Here is a 22,754-nt window from a genome sequence, read left to right on the forward strand (position 1 = left end):
TTTAAATTCAAAGTATCCCGGCAGCATTATGAGGATGTGTGTTGATGAAATAAGCATATCATCACCGACATTATTTAGAACGGTGGTTCGTGATGAAATACACCAATGAGCTACAAACGACAATGGTTACGATGTTCGGCTGCACTATATCATATATCTGTTTACGGTACTAGGCAGTATACCTAATTTTAAATCACATACGTGACCGTTTTGATGCCATGCTGCGTTTGTTACGTGTTTTACATTTTCGCACTAACAAATTTTGTATGTGTATGTTTTGCATAATGCGTAAACACTACCCATCCGCTACAAATCCTCTTTAATATTACACTTCGTACGTTTTTATCCAATAAAAAGATTGCTTAGTTATGCTTGGGAAACCGAGCGTTCGATGTGCCGTCCGTTTAATTGAACGCATTTGCTAATATAGATTGAATAGCTTCAGTTTTATTTCATCCCAGCCAACATACGACTCATCTCTTATTTCTTTTTTCATTTTGTTTTTGCCCAATATCTCCTCGGAACCTCATCAAAAACGTGATAGGCTCTGATCCCTCGGCATGATTGCTTACACTGGCTGTCACGTATCCTTTTCGCAGCAATTTGTTTCAAATTAATTCCGTATCCCATTTTGTGCGTCCTTCACGCAGTTTATCACACCACCTGCGAACCGGTCATCAGAACCAAACTTCATCCCAAAAGTCAATTCGCTTGACACACCGAACACACACCGAGCGATGAGTATGGCGCGCCTTCCGCCACAGTTGTTGCACCAGGGTAATTGTGGTTTGTTTGGAAATAATCCTCATTTAATGGTCGACAATTTTGCCTGTTGTCGCAGGAGTTAGCCTTTCTAAATTTTCCAATTGTTCATAGGCAACCACACCGGCAACTGCTCCGGTGGAGGAATGCTGCGCGTGGAATAGTTACACACAGTACCGCTCGCTGGTTAGAAAAGAAAATACCGAAAAACAGAGGGTCCTAATCAAAACTTGCCCGAACTAATTGCGGTTGATCAGCAATTCTGTTTGATCCTACCTTGTCTCGGTACCCGGACACAAGCAGCTCGAGCACACGAACTCGTTCCGCTGGGTGCGCGCTGTTTACCTTTGACCTTCGGGCTAGTTATTGCTATCGGTACATCTCTCCGGCACGGATGGTTCCGTTCCAGTATTGTGTGTATGTGGCGACCATTCCTCTACCAGCACCGTCGTATTCCCTTTCTTGCCACAATAACGATGTTCAGCAAGGAAGAGTCTTTGAAAATCTAATTTGAATAAAAATGGCTCACGGAACGCTCTACAACGGGCGTCATCGTCGTCGCCTACGGACCTGCCAAGGCCCGCATATTTTTATTCGCCAAGATGCCTCCCGCTTGCCTGGCAAAATCAAGCGGAGACGAAAAGAAAACGAAAGAGAATTCAGAGAAAGCCCGCCATCACATTGTGTATAGGAATGCAAATGGAAAGATGGTGGTGGCAATTATACTGAACATTCATTTGATTGCAAAGCAAAGCGAGATGATCTTCTTATCAGCGGTCCCGAAAAGCTGTTGAAAGAGCAATGGGCACAAATCTGTACAGCACTGGAACATATAAATCCGGGTTTCTTTCTTTGTCTCAATCATTGCTCGTGCCCTGCTGCCGCCTGACTGTATAAGCGAGCGCGCAGGTTGAGAGGTGAGCCGTTTTTTCCCTTTTGTTTCGGTTTTTGTTCCTATCTTCCACCTTCGGATCTGGCATGCCCCGAAATTCGAATTATATTCATCCGGGCGAGCTTTCTTCAGAGTTTTTCTTTGTACCAAATGAAACAACAAGATGAAAACGTAATTAGGTCGACATTATCTTTTCATTTTACCAAACAGCCGTGAATACCGACCCACCCTGTGTCCTGTCCCTATCCACTTGGTTTTATTCAGGTTGATTTTTCGTGCTTTTTCCTTTCCCAACGACTGACAAAATCTGCTTTCTTTCAACGGTCGTAATTGTGGCCAGGCTCCGTCAATATCTGGCCATGTTTTCTACCGGTGTACGAAGTAAAGATTTCCCTGTTCCATCACCGTATCAATGCACGCACCATCTTTTTTTTTAGAGAATTTGGACGCGAATACCATCCAGCTCTGTCAGTATGTGGGTTATTTGCTTTCACTTGTATGCTTACGTTTGTTAGATTGTCTGATCTTTTCTGCTGGTTCTTTGTTCATCTTTTGGCGAAACTAGGCTAATGTTTAGAGAAGATGATTTATGTAGATTAGAAAAAATATTAATTATACTTTGAGATTCACCTTTTCAAAAAAGCGAGCAAACAATTATACAGTTTGTTGAGAAATAACAATTGTATAAAATAAATGTGTTTTGAAATTGAATTTCTGTAACTGAGAGATCATCAACCTGCAGATAATTAGCTGTAAACATTAGCTAATAATTCTGCGTAACTTTTCCATCCCTTCTACTCGTTTTGCATTGAAGTTCTGCACACGCTAAACGGTAATGATACGATAGTGAAAAGAAGTCAGAAAGAATTATTTAATAACAAAAAAGTTAAAATACCCGTCTTGTAATGTAATGTATAAAACCGTCTTGCTGGGAAATAATGCCCTTTTTAAAATTACTTTCAATCCAGTAGAATTTTGCTATTAAATCATTTGTAGGCCGCTGAATTAATTGCAGGGTTAATGTGAATGAATCATCACATCATTGGACCGTAAAATAGCAGGGTTAATATTGTTCTGATTAGATTTTAAAATTGATTTATTTAAATAGCTAAACAAAGTTTAAATGTTAGTTGCAGCAAAATCATTGGAAACCTTGCGAATTATTCAAACGCCCATATAATATGCTAATTATGCTGAAAAGTGTGTTTTTATTTTTGGTGTGTTTTGTTTCCCTCAATATCGGTTACCGTAAGTCGCTTAAACAGTATGTATCCGGTACAAAGTCTACCGGCAGTACACCTCAAGCACAGACAAAGTTTAATATTAAAAATAAATCCATTGTCTCAAAAGATGAAATTGGTGTTAATCTGCCTTTAATCCTGCCTCCGTATGCAAATTTATGTGCTCGGAAAATTTATTGTCTCGACCGAAGCGAACAAAACACGTTCCAGCTCAAGTGTGCAGCTTTTGCGGAGAAGTGTTGAGAAACAAACATAAACCGAAAACGATTAAAATCACTTTCGCTTCGGTTGAGCGGCATGAAGAATGTTGCCAAGCCTGAAGCGTCGAACGCTGGATTTTCCGTTGTTTCCGTGAAAGAAAGCTGAAATCGATTAGTACACAAATCTCGTATAAAAGTCATCAATCTTGCGTCGGTTCGCAGAGCGAAGAGTTCACACGGGTGTCAGTAAAAAGCTGCCGGCAGCTATAGAATTCGACTGTAAACCACCGGAATGGGAAATAAAGCATTGTGTTTTTGGGGGGTGTCGGGCAGCAATTTAGAACAAATTTTGCAAGCATGCGTGCTTCCGTTGAATGTTCAGCCGATGCCAAAGAAAGGATAAACAAATATGAAAGCCTTTGCTCAATGTTTGCCAATATTTCCCGGAATCTATTGAAAGGGGTGTTTCCAGCTTCGCATAAGACAAGATACTGACACGACATGTGTCATCAATTTTTTGTTTCGATTCAGCATCGTCCAACCCACGCTACCCGCAAATCTTAGACATCAATTCCCTTCCTACCCTACCCACTAGATAAGAATGCTTTTGTTTAGCATAAGAAAAACATAAGTTCTGATATTTGCCGAAACGTAAATAATATATATCGCGTCATAAATCTTACTGTTGCAAAACAATCCATTACACCTGTAACGAATGTTGGCATTTATTTTGTGAAGAAAATTTCCACTTAATGCGCTAATGATAGGCAAAGATTCAATTCGTTCAATAAGGCGGAAAGTGACGTAGCCGGTGTCGTTTCAAGTGCGGAAGGAACAATGCGTAAACACGATTGTGAATTTATCTTCGAGCTTGTTGTGCAATATATCTCATCATCGTTTATCCGTAATGTGAATTTCAATTCTGTTACCGTTCGTCCGACTATTGCAGATGGAAATTTTTCGGATTTTCCATTCATTTATCTCACACGTAAGTTATTGGCAGATGTGCCAAAGTGTATTGTGATTAGTCAACAGCAATCGTATTAATATCATCAGTTTTTTTTCTAAATGAATCATTTGAATTTAAAACAATTGTTTGTTTTACTTTGAATTCGTTTAAAATTGATTTTTTTTGTTGTAAATTTAGTTTAATTCCACCGAAACATGCCACCTGCCTGTTGCAATTTTTATTCAACAGTATGGATTGAGCATTTAATTTATGTTGTTTTATGTTGTTTATTCCTTCGATTTTTTTGGTTTATAAAGTGAAAGTTGATTTTTTAAGCCTTTCCCAATGTTTATTTTAAAGTTATGTACTCAAATTCATTCAATCGATTGTAAAATGTTCCATCGTTGCTTATTTACTCTGCAGATCCCCCGGAGATTATCAAGAAGCCAGTAAACCAGGGAGTACGAGTAGGCGGAGTGGCAACCTTTTTCTGTGCAGCTCGTGGAGATCCGCAACCAACGGTTATATGGCGCAAAAATAGTAAAAAGATCATGAGTAAGTAGAGGGATAACTTCTATTCGTACCCTGGTGATCTTTCGGATATGTTCTGCAAATGATTTTCGTTAATATTGCAATTTCCCTTCATGTTGTCTACGTTAAATCAACAAATAACAGCAGCATATAGATTGAAACATGGCTTTCATTATCCATTAATCACTGTGTGTCAAGAATAATGCATACCGTCACATCTGTTCAGATTATATCCGTAAAAATCAGTGATGCGAATTGCATGAGATGCAATATTTTATCCACCTTTCACGCGCTTGCAACCTATACTTACAGTGACCCAGTCACGATACACGGTGTACGACGCTAATGGAGTTTCAATGTTACGTATCGAACCGGTGCGTGCTGGACGTGACGATGCACCGTACGAATGTGTGGCGGAAAATGGTGTCGGCGATGCAGTTTCGGCCGAGGCGACGCTGACCGTTTATGAAGGTAAGTGACAAGTTATGTATAATGTGCACAAATTGTGTCCCGCACCATGAAACCGAGCACACCAAGAGTTTTGCAGGACTTACAAACTTTCCGCGTCCGCCGTTACTTAGCAAAGAGCCGCATTGGAAGGTTCGCGATGAGCACCGCATTGAATCAGGGCAACTTGTGGCTAAACTTTTCACACCATCCTCTGGCTAAATTTCAGGGCCAATTTGGATACAATTTTCAAGATAAACGATTCTGGAACGTTAGCGCGCACAGTTCGCGCTGTTCAAATTATGCAGAAAATTTGCCAACGTTGATTATGCTGTCGACGTGAGAAGTGATTTGCATGATTAATTAAAAGTATTTCCTCATATTATGCTAATCAACCAGAATAGCGTGTTTTCCGCTGTTTGGCAAAGCATTTTATAGTTTCCCCTTAAGCTGCCAATGATGATAGTAATAGATGCATTTTTGCAAGATGCATGAAACTGCTCAAATTTTATCCGTTCAAATATTCAAGCATTTTATTTTCATTTTGATTTTTCATCAAAAGTTTGTCTGATTCGTATTTCTTAATTTCTCCCCAAATTAATTTAATAAACTGAGGCAGTCCGGTGGTATATTTGATAAACGGTGCGGGTTAAACACGACAGGACCGAGAATCAAATCCCATGAAAGTTATCCAAGGACTGACTCAGCTACGCGGTAAAAATAAGTCTTGATACGTTCTTGGCCGTTCTTAGGAAGCAAAAAAAATCAATAAACTATTGTTTTCTGTTGAATGTAAATCAAAAATAATCTAAATTAAACTTAAATCTTCAATACTTATTACCGTACTGTCCGTGTTTGTTTTCAGCAGCTTTTGAAATTCGCATCCTTGTGATGCTTATCCTGTTTATGAATCAAAATAAAAAAAATAACAATTCCATATGTGCCTCAACAATCTACTCTTGAAAACGGGAAAATTCTAACGTCATTTCCTGTTGCTCTGATGATGTTTATTCCATGTCTGATATATACACACACCCGAATGTAATTACCTTTAGGGCAGGCAACAAACAATGAGCACAATTAAATATGATATGGGTCCTGGAACGCAACAACTCAACCGCAAGCATTACTTTCTCAAACAAATTTGCTAAGGCATTTTGCAACCTAAGTTTTTGTAAATCAAATGAGGGTAAATTAAAGCTGTTTTTAATGTATTTAGTTTGAAATTATTCGATTTATATGTTTATTTTTATAAAGCGATAAAGAGTTGATTTTGTAAAATTGTTTAGGTAAGAAATCTTAAATAAAATCATACAGAAACAAATCCGCTATTACCTAGTCGTTGAAGTTTGTTTTCAAAAACTGCGTGTTCGTTCCTTTGTTGACGCTCTTACGAACATTTGTATGAAACTATTTCCTCGACCTTGGTGGTATTTCAACAATATGACGCATAAATTATGCCCCTAGGTACGAAAACTTGGGCCCATGAAAGTGCCCTATGTTTGTTCGCGGGCGGCAACTTTCTTCACGTAATTCCAGCGGAGCGTCGGACCACCGATAACGTTCAACCAGCATTATTCATTTATTCAAGATGACAAGCTCATGCTGTGCGTTTCGGTAGGTCAAGTGAAATAGCAACAACCAAATAAAGAATAGCAGAAGGAAGCGTAATAGTGAGCTTTTGGAACAAAAACAATAAACCATCAGTTGGGATATTACAAACAAAGCACACACAAAAAAATGCGCGACAAACTTTTCCTCGCCAGCTCACATTTCCTTTCAATCGCTTAATATTTTTTCCTCCTTATCTGGACGTTTCTTTTCAGTTTTGTTTGGTTCTTTACTTGTAGAGTTACTGGCACTGCACTCTGTCGAGGACTATCTAAAATATGTTCTCTGCTTAGTGAGCATTTCTCATTTTCTTTCAAAAAGTTATGAGTCTCGGGAGGGAGAACAAAGAATAAAGTAACGAAAAGTGAGGCAATAATGTTACATTTTTTATAACAGCCCCGCTTTTGTGCGGAGAAGTATTGTGTGTTTAATAAAATGCAAAATTGAACACACCGCTCACCCAAAACATTGGGAATTTTTATACAACTTATCTGGTCTTGGCAACTGACAGCTCGGGTTAAACTTTTTTAATAGACCCTCGTACGAAATTACCTCATTATGGATGATTATATGCTGATTTGTTATTCAATTAGATTGTTGAGACATTCATTATTTACAGTATTTTCTTTTTTTGTTATTATATTAATTTCCGTCTATGTATAATGGCAACACATAGAAGAAAACATTTGAACAAATTTTCCTCCATAAAAATTGGATACAATACACTGAAAAAAAGTATTTGCTGTTGCTGTGAATTAGAAAACCAGGTAGTTTTTATATAACCGCGAAATATAACCTTTGTTTACAACATTTACCAAATTCAGTTAAACTCTAGTCACCTCTGTATGTTAAATCATTTTTAAAAAATGTAATCTTTCGCTTGCTCCAAACGACTCTTTTATCCCGAAAACCACGCCATAAACCATTATCCTTGGCTATTAGTAAATCATCAAGCCCGGGTTTCTTTGCCAATTATTTATTCATAACGCACTAATAGATCTGCTTGCATCAGTGACTCGAAACAGTATCTAAAAGCAACTCGCTAATGCCATGCGCTTTTGGTCTTTCAATGACGGTTTTGTAAAAAAAGGTTTTTTTATGCTGCCTACTTTCACATTTCCCTCACGGCAAACCTTTCGCTGTCTGAGCGCATTTACGATCAGCGCATTTTTTGCAGTTTTACCATTTTGCACAAAACGTTCCTCAAAAAAGACATCAGCATCCCTTCGTGTGGCATTTGTGCAGCTCCGTTCCCTATTTGTAAATTGTTTTGCACTGCATCCATTTCTATTTTAATTTTTAATTTTCCATAGCATTGTGTGCCATCCTCTCGATTATTGTGCGCTGTCGGGTGCGATGCAAAAATGTTTGGATTGTTGAATTTGTTTTTTGGTTTTTTTTGCTTCCCACTTCAGCTGCGAGACTCTGTGACGTACAGGTGCAGCGAAACAAATGTTAAAGACAAGAGCAATACCAAATTTTCCACAAGAGAAAACTCTAATGTGTGCATTCATCGAGAAGCATTTTCAATATTTAATTTGTTGTAAATGTTTCTATGAATTTGATAATTCCCCATTGAAATCAAACAAATGTAGATCAAGCTTCGATTTGGGATATGTCAATGATTCTTTCGGCATGTGCTTTTTAAAAAAACACCTTACCAGTCATGACCGGTTTCACTAAACTATTTAATTTGTTTGTTTTGTCTGTTCAACATTCAGATGAGATGTACCTCGCAATAAGCTTCCAAGATAATCGGAAAAGTGTTTGTACATACATAAATTGAACATTTGCACAAAAGACGTTCGATCTGCAAATAAATCAACGGTTGGCATGATTTCCTTTTCAGCTGCCGCACCTGCCAATGGGATCGCACTACCAGTGCACGAAACGAAACAATTCACACAGAGTTGCAAAACTGGACAATCGTGCGAATGAAAGATGCAGTGCGAACAACGAAAAGCGAGACACTAATCCAAGTCGGATCCAAGTCTTCCTTATTCCGGTTTCGAAATATTCACTTCCCAGTGAAACTTCTTTTTATGCTAATGTTGTATAAATTTGCATTTATATTTATGTGCACCACCGCGCAAGTGTTTCACTATAATTCTGGTACGTAAGGTTTTTGAATATTAGTCCCGAAACACTTCCAACGGCACAGACTCTACTGAAAGTACGCAAGATTGTGAAACAGCACCGGTGCAAAGAAATGGCTTGAAGATGGCTCCTTAAGCACTATTCACAGCGCTGGTTCTGCTGTTCCTGAGAGCCCATTGTCCCATTTAGGGGTTGGTGTACAAGTTTTTGAAAAAGTCGATGCAAAAAAAAAATAACACTGCAAACATAGTAATGCGCTGGCAAAGCGAAACCGCGCATTGCAAAAGTTTTTTTTTGTGTTTCAAAGGAAAATTACAATCCTGCAGTTGACGCCTTTGAACGACAGAACCAACCAGGAGAGAACATTTGAATATGCATCAAACGGCGGCCGAACAACTGTTCCTTTTTAGCTCTGTGCTTTCGTTCTTGGCAATGGGGGCGGTATTGAGTCCGGCAACCAAATGAACATCACTCCGAATTCACCGGCTGACCATACGGCACGGCAAGTGTAAGTACCAGCAATGGAGACGCCCGGTTGCTGGTACCAACAGTTACACCGCCGGTTCATGTGTTTAGTCAGAGGCGTTCTAAAACGATGCAAGGCTTGCTACAAATGGACCTGTAGTTACAATGTTCATTGTTGCTTAAATGAAGAAATTTGCATTGTTCTGGCATGAAAGAAAAGTTTTCGTTGTCGCAAAGCGGAAGTTGCACAGTTCCGCCTAGTTGACGCTGGACGGACCACTTCTCAAGGAAATGGTACTGTCCGGCGTAGGGAGTAGTAGCCGAACAAAAGAATAACACTTTATACGACCCATTTTTCTTACTGTCGAATGTACCGAATTGCATACACGGGACAAAAAAGACAGCGCCCATTTATTTCACTCTCACCCGGAATTCAGATGTGGTTGCGCTTGAGATCCATGAATCGTGCACCCTCTTGTGGTAGGCCAGGGTAAACAACATAATATGGCTTTGTTTTGTGCATAAAAGCGCTAACGGGTTGTGTTGTTTTTTACCACTTGTGTTTTGGGAAGTTTATAATGAAATATACTGCAAAGCCCTTACGAATGGTTCGCGGACCTTCAACTTCGTCATCTATTGTGATCGGTGTTTGTGATGTTGGCCGTTTATTTATCATGATCTTTAAAACAAAACTGCGTAAAGATGTTGATGTTTTCTTTATTGAGTCCTTTCAACCAGGAGCTTTAAATTGACTGTAAACTGTTTAATGTTTTGTTTTTGGAATTTTTTTTTTGTGAAATTTTAAAGTATGAAATAGTACTACTGGAGAATTGCTTATATTTTCTATCTTTCTTAGTATTTGATTCACAACTAAAGTTACGAACTCGGATTGGGTAAGAAACGCTATATTTTGAGTTATCAACTATAATTTACGATAATTTGTTATACAATTGTTAATTTATTGAACAGCTAAATGTTTGATTTTCTTACAGCCCTCAATATTTGAACAACAATCTTTAACAATCAGAGCAACATTTTTTATTCGGGAAGCTAAAAAAATAACGCATGAGTTTGGCCATTCGAAAACAAGTTTCACAGTTTCATTTCTGAACTATGTTTTCAGCGTCCGTTACATCGTTTAACGAACGGGTTGGGTTAGTTACGGGAAAATTTCTAGCTAGAAGCTTCCTAAAGAAAAGCTATTGCCCTACCCGGCCCATCAACGCCCTGATAAGTCCGACCATTACGCTTCTCGCTACGCTAAATGGGGAAAGAATATACGAAAATGCGATCGTTTGTTGCGATAGTGTCGGGAACTTGGGGCGAAAACTAGCTCGGTTTCCAAGCTGTGGCTTGCCTTCTCATTTGGCAACGATATTTCTGGAAACGATCGGTTTACATTACCTGACGAAGAGAGCAGTAGAGCGAGATAGCTAGTATGTGGATGGTCATCGTAGATGAAGAGATATGTTATTGACTCATGAAACCGCGAGGTTTTGTTGTTTCTTTTAATTCTCCGTTTCATGCGTCCATTTGTAAGACTGTTGAATCTTAGCAACAGCAACGGTACTATCTTGCTGCTTTTCAATGGTAAAAGGAGCGTGGGGTTGCAACCCACGTAACTAAACTAGCTCAATGAAGACAAAGTAAAACTTGTAAAGTAAATAGCACAACCGCAGGACCTTCCGACGTGTGGACGAAGAAAACTTCGTATCGGAATCATGGTTGGGTGGCCAGATGGAAGGGTACAAAATATCGGTACCTTTGTTTATTGCACTGTTAGATGTGTGTGTGTTTGCGTGAAAGGTGAAGAAACATGGTACGAAACAGGGAAAATATCCCAGCAAATGAATGCTGCCATTACAATTAATTTCAATTATGCTCGACGTTAACGTTGTTCATGTATTATTTTGTTTCAATTATATGTGGAATGGTACTGTAAGTTTGTAGAGTTTAATACGTTTTGCTATGTTATATTTTGCGTCCCAGAATGAGCATATACATAGCTTCATAAACCTATTGCCAAGATAGTTCACGTTCTATCGTCCATCGTTATGTGAACAAATAACTCGTGTTACGTTGATAAATTCATAAAACTTAAGTTTGTAGCCTTTTGATAGCTTTTGTTAAGATTTTCAATACAGCTGTTGTAAATTATTTCTTTCACATTGCTCAATTATTTTTGATCTGGATAGACCTTGTTCGTTAGCTATTTTCTAATATTATTTTTTACTATTTTCAAATATATTTCAGTTCATAATCATAAGTAACAGTAAACGAAGGAAACGAATCATACGAAGGAATTAAGACCTTTAGCGTTAATAATATTCCTTAGTCCATGCCAGCGACAGAATAGGAATCACAAGCCTAGGTGTAAAGGTAGATTCGATTTGTTTTTTTTTTCAAAAATTTACAAAAAATTACAACTTTCAATAGCTAGCACTATACTCTCCGTGGTTTGGTAAATTTTCAAATCAAGAGAAAAGCAAATGCCCCGTCACAACTCACAACTCGAGAGCATTATCTCCAAACGTACGGTCTGACAATTAGATTAATGGAATTTCCTCACAAACTGCTTCATTAACAAGGGCAGCTAAACAAGGTTTTACACTTTGCACGCCTGAATATGTTAACAACATCATTTTCCCTTCCGTCTCGCTGAAGCTGAAACGGAAATCCTTGTCCTTAAACTGAACGAAACATCCATAATCTGTATGGCACCGGAATTGAAGTTCTAAATGAAAAAAAATAGTTTTATGAAGGTTTTTCCGCACAATACAGAAATTTCCCGACACCAGTTAGAAATTTATCATTGCTGCTTGAAATCAGGACTGCTGAATTTAAAATTAACTTATGTAAAGATCGCTAATAAATGTAATAAACGTACGAATATCTCGAATTGTGATTTATTCGCATATGTTGTCCCATTTCCTCCATCTGCAATTCCTCATTAACGTATTCAGAGAAAACACATAGTTAACCTTAAACCAATAAAATTCAATGAAATCGGCAAACAATGTGAATAATTAGACAAGCATTCAAAACATGCTGCAATGTAACAGGTACACGCTAACAAAGTTACTTGATAAATCAACTCGTAGAAATATTGCTCTAATCTTATCGCCCTCCGTTTTCTTGATCCATTTTGTTATGGATTATTTAAGCTATAAATCACATGATAAACAAACTCTAGTGGTTAGAGTCGGATTTATCTAGGCGTGTATCGTTTAAAGCAGAGCTATTAATTAAATCAGATCAAGGATTGATGAATTTCAAGACGCTTCACCAAGGCTGCTCAATTTATAACTTCCCCCTTATTGGTATACCAAGATTGTTCACAGTTGTTTAAAAACCTAGATCTAAGTTTGCTTTTCATTTCTTTAAGTTCTGTTTTTTATATATAGTTATTCATTTTTTTGTTTTTGTCAATGTGATTAATGTTTAATTTATGTTCGTATTAATGGAACTTCTTTTGGGCTACTTGTGAAAATGTTCTACTACTTGCTGTTTTCAATAAACTGTAGTGCAGAGTTATTATAGTATAGAGTATAGCAGAGTATATAGATTACACTTCTACTAAAACAAAAAGAATAGCATAAACGTAATTGTTGCGTCCAGCAACAAAGATTGCGTCCAGCAATCACAGATTTCTTTCCCTAAATATTTACTCGCGACACGCAGTTTTCTTTAACTACACTCTAATACAATATATTGCACACGTGTATTTTGTGTGTTAGTGTGGTGTGTGGATTGTGTGTGGTGAATTGGCGTGGTGTTAAAAAAACCTCTGCTTCTTGTCTTGTTACTGAGTCGCTAGGGAAAGAGCTCTGGCGCCAGCTTCGGTGGGCTTTTATTCAGCGGCACTCATCTCGCTCAGCCGAATATCCTCGCTGAGCCGAAGCTCCTCACTCAGCCGAAATCGCTATCTAGCGTCATCTAGCGGGAACGCGACGTGGCAGTGAAAGTTCAATTGAACCGTTTTGCAGAACACTGGGCCCCGGTGTTTTGAGCTGTCAAAACACCATCTCGTGGTTCAATGTCAATAACAGCGATCTTCACTGCCGGCCGCTCTAGAACCTTTCCGCTAGCGAGTTTCACGTGCACTTGCCTAATTTCTCCGTCCTTCGATGGTACTGTCCGTACTACGCGTCCCTTTGGCCAGCATCCACGCGGGAGGTTGTCGTCGACAACCAGCACCAGATCATCTTCCTTCAAAGCCCGCTTCGTCTGGAACCACTTGCTTCGTCTGGTTAGCGTTGGCAAGTATGAGGTGACCCATTTTCGCCAAAAAACATTTGCGTACGCTTGAGATGTCCTCCAGTTGTTTCGCAGGCAGGCCGCCGAGTCATCTAAGCTGCTAAGGGGTTTCGTCCCAGCTGATGAGCCTAGAATAAAGTGGTTGGGTGTCAATGGCGCTTCGTCTTCACTTTCTACGGGAACTTGCGTGAGCGGCCTTGAGTTTACTATCAACTCCACTTCCATCAGCCAGTTCGCGAACACCGCATCTGTTGGCGCACGTGCAAACCGCATGTTGTTCAAAGTGCGCTTCACCGTTTGCACCAGTCTCTCCCATGCCCCGCCGAAGTGTGGAGCAGCCGGCGGATTAAACTTCCATATCGTGTCTGGAAGGTGCATCGCTTCAACCAACTCGTGGGTGTTGACTTCTGCAATAGCTTCTTTCAATTCGCGATTTGCTCCTACGAAGTTGGTGCCCCGGTCCGAGTAAATCTCCAACGGCGTACCGCGACGAGCGATGAAGTTCCTCAGCGCGAGGATGCAAGAGCTGGTTGACAAACTTGTTGCCACTTCAATGTGGATCGCCCGGATGGTCAAACACGTGAATAGTACTCCCCAGCGCTTCTCCTGTCTCCGTCCGACAGCAACAAGGAACGGACCGAAATAATCGATCCCAACGAATGAGAACGGTCTGCAGAATGGAGAAAGACGCGCTGCGGGAAGTTCACTCATTGTGGGTGCCGTAGGTGTAGCGTCACGGATTTTGCACGTCATACAGTTGTTCCGTACCCGATGACAAGCGCGCCTCAAGGCCGGAATGTCGAACTTTTGCCGGACTTCGTTCATTACGGTTTGATGATTTGCATGTTGGTAGCGTCGGTGGTAATCATCAATTATCAGGTCGGTGAGGTGGCCAGTTTTTGGTAAGATGACGGGTCGTTTCATGTCATCGCTGATGTGCTGGCAAGCGTCGATGCGTCCGTGTAGCCGTATGACGCCGTACGTGTCCAGGTAGGGGCTTCGCCTAAAAAGAGTGCTACTTTTTTTAAGATTTATTCTGTTTCTTTTAGTATCCGCCTGCCCCTCCTGAAGGATCCTATACTCATCTGGGTACTCTTGACGCTGTACTTGTATCCAAAGTGTGCGTTCGGCTTGTTGCAACTCCAAATGAGTTAACGGTCCCAGGATGCGCGAAGCTTTTGGTTGGCGCGCGTTGTTAATAAAGCGCCAAACATACGCAGCTGCTCGTTGCAATTTTCGCCATCGCGAAAATCGGTCGATGGCTATTAGCGGTTGTGTTAGATGGTGCACTGTGACGGTTTGACGCATTTCTTCTTCCGTGGTACGGACATTTAACGACGGCATGTCCCATTCATCTTCGGGTTTCCGTAAAAAATCAGGACCGTTAAACCACTTGGTAAATGTGGTGTGTGGGTCAAGGTTTGACCACTTAGTGCCCTCATCGGCGACGTTGAAAAGTGTAGGCACCCAATGCCATTCATTCATGGTGGAGTTTTCCAGTATCTCTCCTACCCTATGAGCTACGTATGTGCTGTAGCGTCTGTGATCGGAATTGATCCAACATAAGACATCTTTTGAATCTGTCCACAGGAATCGGCGTTGAATTGGTATTCGGTGTGCCTTTTCAATAGTTTTAGCTAGACGTATCCCTAAAACAGCCGCTTGTAGCTCTAATCGAGGAATGGAGATGTATTTCAAAGGCGCTACTCTAGTTTTACCACCGATCAATGCTACCTCGTGTTGCCCGTTCGACTCGATCCGAAAATATGCCACTGCAGCATATCCATCTTTACCAGCATCGACGAATATATGTAGTTCAGTATTACAACTGTTAAGGTCGATGGCGAGGCGGTAGCATCTTGGCACTGAAAGCTTTTGAAGCTCAGGTAGGCATGCGAGCCATTTCTTCCATTTGTCTTCCAAGTTGGTTGGAATTTTCTCATCCCATCCAGTGCCGGCGCGCCACACTTCCTGAAGAAGTACTTTGAGGAACAACATGAAAGCTGCGATTAAGCCAAGCGGGTCGAAAATGGTCATAAGAACGCTCAAAAGTTGCCGCTTAGTAGGTGCTATTTTTCCCTCTAGGACCTCTTGTGCTTTATTTGGCAATTTAAATTGGAAGGTGTCACTATGAGCATCCCACCACATGCCGAGTACTTTTTGGGTTGCAGTCGAATGGTCTAGCATCATCTCTTTCAAGCGGTTCCCGTTGTCCCCGACGACCCGTAAAACTTCATTTTTGTTCGCCATCCAGTTGTGCAGTTTAAAGCCGCCTTGCAAATGGATAAAGGTTACTTCTTTCGCTAACCTTATCGCTTCTTCTAGTGTTTCTACACTAGTCAACATATCGTCAACATAATGGTCTGACTTTATGCATTCTGCTGCTTGCGGAAATTGCTCGGCGTATCTATCAGCGTTTGCATTTTTTACAAATTGTGCGCAGCTTGGCGAACAAGCTGCCCCGAAAGTCATTCGCATCATGACGTATTCATCTGGTTCTTTCTGTGTTGCATCGTTTCTCCACAGGAACCTTTGGCTGTTTTGGTCTTCTTTATTAATCAGGACCTGATGGTACATCTCCTGAATGTCCGCTGCCATAGCGACTTTAAATTCTCTAAAACGGCATAATACGGATGTTAATGGTGCTAATAAATCGGGACCGGTTAGTAGCATTGAGTTCAGTGATACTCCATTTACTGATGCTGCTGCGTCCCATACTATGCGCACTTTGCCCGGTTTATTAGGATTAATTACCGGGAAAATAGGTAAGTACCACTTCCGAGGATGTGCTGCCGTTATTTCGTGATCGGTAAGTTTTCTTACATAACCCTTCGCTACGTGATCGGCCAATATCTGGTTCATTTTCAATCGGATGTGAGTCTCCTTTTCCATTCGTCGTTCTAAACAGGTTAGTCGTTTCATTGCCATTGAGCGGTTGTTAGGTAATATCACATCATCGTAGCGCCATAACAGCGCGGTAGTGTATATATTATTAACAAGTTTTGTTTTTTGCTTTAGGATCATCATTGCTCGCTCTTCATTTTTGGAATGGGTACTCACGTGTTGTTTGTTATACGGATCATCCAGTGCGAACCCTCCTTTAAGTGCGGCATCAATCTTCGTATCGATATTTTGGCAATCGCATAGTTCAATGCAGTGGGTGGCTACTACTTTTGCTGTTTTTGAAGCTACCTGTGAAGAAATACATCCTGAAACTGTCCATCCCAGGCGGGTCTTTGTGGCTATGGGCTCATTTACAGATCCTTCGACAGTTTTTAGCGGCACGGTTATGTGGTAATTATTCATACCTATCAGCAGTCTTGGTGGTGTCTCTCGGTACAACGCTAGCGGTATTGATGACAGATGTTTGTAGTTTGCTCGTAGTTCCTTTTGCTCAACACGCTGCGCCGGCAAACCCAATCGATGTACGGTCCGCACATCTATCTCGTACACGTGGTCGTTACTCTTAAGTCCCGATATCCCAATACTCACATCCATTGATTTGTTTTCATAGCGATGTTGACCACCGGTCCACTTCAGGCAAAGTGGTTTCAGGATTCCTGACGCACCAAGCTCTTCCATCAGCGAGTGTTCCATTAGTGATACAGACGCGCCTTCGTCCAGTAGCGCGACGGTTTGTATTCTTTTATCTCCTGCATGTAATACGACCGGTACATGCCTGAGGAGTACGTCACTTGCTGCTGTGGTAGAATGGGAGAAATTATTAATTGCTTTACCTGGAGCCGAAGCGGGGTTATGCAGCGTTGGATGGTGTTTCGCTGTACAATTGTCCTTTCCACAGACACGGGCTTCTCGACAGAGATTTCGATGCTTTTTTAAGCAGTGCTTACACCACGATTTCTGTCGTACCAGGTTCCACCTCTCAGATACACTCATACCATTGTATGCGGCACACTCAGCTGGGTGTCTGCATCCTTGTTCACATGCGCATCGCTGATCTGGTTTCGGGCCGGCAGACTGTTCCACGTGCATGTTGACATGCTTTCGATGTTCGGTGCTGGGTGAGGGGTGCGTTACGAGCAGTGCCGCCTTTTTAATTGTCTGCAACCATTTTCCAAAATCCTGCAACGTGTTTTGTGAGGTAGTTACACGATGTATGCCCCACTGCAAACGAACAAAGGGAGGAAGTCGATCGACTAGTTCCTGCATCAAAGGTCCATCGAATCGGTTTTCCACTTCACTTGACCTGAGCGTTGCGCAGATTTCTTCCACCGAAATAGCGAAATCGACTAGCGTGTCCAACTTATCGCCCTTCGGAGGTGCTTGACGACGTATCTGCTCCAAAAGAGTTCCAACGACGATCTCTGGCCGACCGAACATCGATCTAAGGGTTTCCATCACTTCTTTGAGGTTATCCGATTTGCGAAGACGACACTGAACGGCCTTCAATGCCTTTCCCTTTAATGCTTGCTGAAGGCGTATGGTATTCTCTCCATCGGAAAATCCACAAAGTCGCGTAGTTTCGTTAAAACTCGCTTCAAACATCGACCACTCGTCTGGATTGCCAGAAAAATACGGCAATTTCCCTTTTACAGCTTGACGGGTTGCAACTTGGCTTCTACTAAGTTCATGAAAATCATTTTCACCGAACTCAGAATAAGGTTGCCGACCACTGGAAACACGTGCTTCGGCGCCATTGCTTCGCTCCATGCGCTGAACAAAGTTGCCTAGAACTGCTTCAAGCCGCTCTACGATGTTAGGTTCCTCTCTTCGCTGCACGCGGCTCGTCCCAAGTTCTTCCATCAGCTTATGGAAGCAGCGGCTAATTTCGTCAAGCGTATTAGCGTTCGGGGCGCTTGACTTAGCCACATGGTTCGGTGATGACGTGGCGACTACCGGTCTCATTCTGGCAGGGGGCTCCTCACCTTGGCCGGGTGCTTCATCATCGAGCGTCACTGCTGCGGGTTGAGCAAAATACACGGACGGCGTGTCGAACGTACAATCGTCGAATCCCTGTCTGCCTACCGGCGGTGTGCCAGGCACGCACAACTGGCATGTCCACTCACGGCTGTGAACGGATTCGTCCTCGTTAACACACGCGAGATGATAATATCGGCAGCATCTATCACATGCGACGGCATCATCTAGATTTGCACCGTTGCAAATGCTACACACTTGTTCCATTTTTTAAATCACTTGCGAAACACTGCACTCGCGAACTTTCTTCGTTGGAGTCCTTCCGATAAAGATAGCGTGTTTTCGATGTCCTATCGAAAACGTAGCACGCGGTCACGCGGAGAGAGCGTACACAGGATTTATAACACTGGAGAAAAGGTTTTTTTAAATTGTTGCGTCCAGCAACAAAGATTGCGTCCAGCAATCACAGATTTCTTTCCCTAAATATTTACTCGCGACACGCAGTTTTCTTTAACTACACTCTAATACAATATATTGCACACGTGTATTTTGTGTGTTAGTGTGGTGTGTGGATTGTGTGTGGTGAATTGGCGTGGTGTTAAAAAAACCTCTGCTTCTTGTCTTGTTACTGAGTCGCTAGGGAAAGAGCTCTGGCGCCAGCTTCGGTGGGCTTTTATTCAGCGGCACTCATCTCGCTCAGCCGAATATCCTCGCTGAGCCGAAGCTCCTCACTCAGCCGAAATCGCTATCTAGCGTCATCTAGCGGGAACGCGACGTGGCAGTGAAAGTTCAATTGAACCGTTTTGCAGAACAGTAATGTTAGGAAAAACTGTAATAAAGATAAGATTACGTCAAATACATGTTGTTTTTCTGAAAATATTTCAGATTTCTGAAATTGTTTCAGTAGTTATAACTGCATGACCATACTACGGCCTAAGCTACTTTAATATATTTTTGAATTTATGAGTCAATGTCAAAAATTATGTGCAAAAAGCGAGTATATAAAGCCAGGATTTGTTTTAAAGCTATGATATTTAAATTACAAGTAGGATGAATTAAAAATTAAGTGTACATAGAGTTTTAGTATGCTGATTGGAGTATGAATATTCAACGGCGACAATAAGCCTGGAGAGTCAATAATATTTTTACGTATTTTTGTCAATACACTCTAAGCTGCCATGCTTCAATATTGATGACTAAAATCGTAGCACGAGCATCCTTTCTTTTCCTTGCGTTTGAGTCGTGTTTGTTTAATAATGTTGTGGAGTATTAAAGAAAAACAGCACCACTCCCTTTGATATAATTGTTATAAACGGATTTCGCGCGGTTTTCTCCGCCGCGATTTACTGTAAGGATAACAAACTGTTTAAAAAAATAAATAAATTCACACAACTGCGTCGTCTACCGCTCATGGAATATTTTCGGGTACCCAGAGAAAGTAGGTCTATTATAAAAACATTATTCAGAAATTAACTTCATAAACAGCCCTGCTGAGGGACTGCTAAGTGGAAACTCAAACAAAAATGTATTGTTTCCCTTGCTTCCCCTTGCTTGGGGAGTTTTTGTTTATCCTGTTTTTACCAACTTGCACCATAACAGCTCCCATCGTAATACAGCAGCCCGGGCGTAAGCGGATAGAGTCTCGAACGGTTCTTTGTTATGATTTTTGTTAGGATTTGGGTTATTTCTTGCCCTAGGACACTATGTCATGGAGCGGGCGGTTTCGGGTCCGACGATTATCATTCCAAAGCGTAGCTGTTTTGGCTGTGTAAAAAGTTTCATTATACACTCGAAAAATTAAACGAACGAAGCATATAGTATTGTTTTTTTTTGCTACTGTGTTTTGATTGTTAGAACCTTCAAAAATAAATGCTAAACAAATTTTGAGAAAGCTGTACAAAAGCCTAACTGATGTTGGTCGATTCTATTTCTTATAAGCAGCCGATTACCGTATATAAAGTATGTAGCAAAACGCTTTAAGGGGGCCATATACGGTTCGTTTAATTTAGCACTAAATTAATAAATTAACAAATCATACTTAAATTAAAGTTGGAGATGTTTTGCATGTGTTAAAATGCATGTATATTTTTACAGCTGTTACTACTACCTTTTTTATGCCTCATAATACCTAATATAATTAACTATAATTTGCAAATTGTTGCTCTACGGTTCAAAATATATCAAAATCTAACCTCTAACATCATGCTCCCATATGTATGATGTACTGTGTATATCATTATCATTTGCTTTTATCGAAAAGCAAACCAGCAACTGGGTGTAAGCGTTGCCGAGAACTTCTGCTGTGGCTTCATTATCATACCAAACCTGCATCTCTCTATTTGAGCCCGCCGAACCGTAATGCTTTAAAGCATTTTCTGCACTCCACAGGAACGAGTTGTGCTGTAGTTTAAAATGTCCAAAAATATTGTCAACAGCTGTCAGCCACAGAGGGAGATTTTGGGGGCAAATCTTGCACACACTGTAGACCAGACCCGGCACGGTTGCTGCCTTGGGCTCAACCAAGGGAAGGCGCGTTGTAATGTAGAAGGAAAATATTACTGCTGTAGTGGGCAGCGGTGTGGAGATCCAGAAGTAATGTGAACATTTTTCACTTTTTGCCTGTTTCACATCGAGCCGTTGAGTCTGACGTCTGGGCAACGTTAAGTGCCGTCAGAAATGGTTTTGCTACTATGTTTTTGGTGCAGGACGATCCGGTGTGAGTACCAGTGTGAAAACGGCTGAAGTCTGCATGGTGCAGTGCAATCTTTTCGGATCGCAGCATTTTCCAGCAAAACATCGTAATTTAATTCGTTCTTTTCTTCGGGCCCTTTCATGCTCACCGTAAAATAAACATTATGCTGCATCCAACAACAATGGATCTGTGAGCAGCAACGCAGTCAAAATAGTCAACTAAGAAAGTGCATTACTGTCAAGACCACAATTATGTGTTTTGTGAAGCCAGCGTATTCAATTTGTTCTGTTTATCTGGTGTCTGTTTATGTGTATGAAACGCGTAAAACTGATTATTTGGATGGGCGAATTGGAACTATGGTGTTTCTGAACAGAATGGATTTGATAGTGCTAATTAACAGATTATTCTGAAATGTTTTTAGCTGTTTCCGGTGTTTCAGGCTAGGAAACATAAACTCTCACTTCTTCTTTTCTACAAAAACATAAAAATGCAAATCACCAAACATAAAATGTAGCTTTGTTCAATGTTGGCAAATTTTTTCGGTATTTTTTTTCAGTTGAACTAGGTTCAACTTCAAGATTACAAGTTGTGTGTCTTTGGGGATTTGTTTATTGAATGTGAACTGTCCAACATACTTTTGACGACGAGCAGTGTAGTAATCTAGCATATTCGAGCTGTTTGAACGTCGCGAATGAACCACTACATTTTTATTTAACTGTTTTACAGATTTTTATAATATAAAAAATAAAAATATAAAAAACTTCAAAACATTAAAATAATCACAGAAAGAATAATTACTCTGCTTTTTATTTAAATCAACATTATTGTATTATGCGATATACTGTAATTCCACAAGATACCTAATTATCTCGTTTTTAGGTTCCGTTTTAAGGTGAAATCTTTAAGGAAAACTTTAACAAAAATCGTTAAAATTTTATTTGACAAAACAGAAAGGCATCATCAACCAAATAGATAACGCCTTCCTGTTTGCAACTAATTTAAAATTGCAAATATAAGAGGCACCGTGTATTTCGGAGACTAGGTACTTGTAAAGTGAAACGCTGATAATCTGGTTGCCATTTAACCGGGATGTCGAATAATCCCCAGCTGCCATTTATAAATGACAGTTCCAAAGACGATTTAACATATTGAATGCATAATCGATGACGGTAACAAACGGAAGATTCAAAAGCGAATTATACAATATGGTCAAGTCCGACCAAACATTACAAATGTCTTTTGCAACAATAAATCACAAAGAAACATTGAACCGTACTCTTAAAACAACTATGAAAAATTAAATACTTTTTTTATTTCTTAAGAACGGCTAGGCCGTATCAAGACTTGTTTGACCACGTAGCAGGATAGCCAGTCCTTGCTCCGGACGACAGTCGGGATGGGATTCGATACCCTGTCCTGTCGTGTGGCCGGTGCCGTTTATCACATAACCAGGCAGCCCCAAAAATTATACACTTAAATTAATAAGAAAAAAATATTGTACCTATTATCCGTGTTATCCGCCTAGGGTCGAATCCCGACGAAGACGGATAATCGGCGTTCCACTGTATTTATACAAGAAATAACTCTACTTACTTATTTATCTTAAGCTAATACGATTTTATAATCAAAAATGGTTTATTGTAGATAATAGCTTAAAATAATCAAACTGAGAGAGTTTCATGTACATCGAAGTTCATTTACATTTTCAAGCAATAGTTGACAGCTAGATTTC

General features: G+C 40.5%; 1 protein-coding gene across 12 annotated transcripts in view; it reads left to right on the forward strand.

Annotated features, from left to right (window-relative positions):
* The window catches only part of LOC125761375 (tyrosine-protein phosphatase Lar), a 254,654-nt gene that overhangs the window by 172,192 nt on the left and 59,708 nt on the right, over window positions 1-22,754 (forward strand). For 11 of the 12 annotated variants that reach the window (XM_049422438.1, XM_049422441.1, XM_049422439.1 and 8 more), the window contains 3 exons: window positions 4,045-4,083; window positions 4,468-4,599; window positions 4,888-5,046. In XM_049422438.1, coding sequence (XP_049278395.1) covers window positions 4,045-4,083; window positions 4,468-4,599; window positions 4,888-5,046 — 330 coding nt within the window. The remainder of the gene's footprint in view (window positions 1-4,044; window positions 4,084-4,467; window positions 4,600-4,887; window positions 5,047-22,754) is intronic. The other variant, XM_049422446.1, reaches the window with a different exon arrangement.

The sequence above is a fragment of the Anopheles funestus genome, chromosome 2RL (assembly GCF_943734845.2).
Source record: "Anopheles funestus chromosome 2RL, idAnoFuneDA-416_04, whole genome shotgun sequence".
NCBI classification, from domain to species: Eukaryota; Metazoa; Arthropoda; class Insecta; order Diptera; family Culicidae; genus Anopheles; species Anopheles funestus.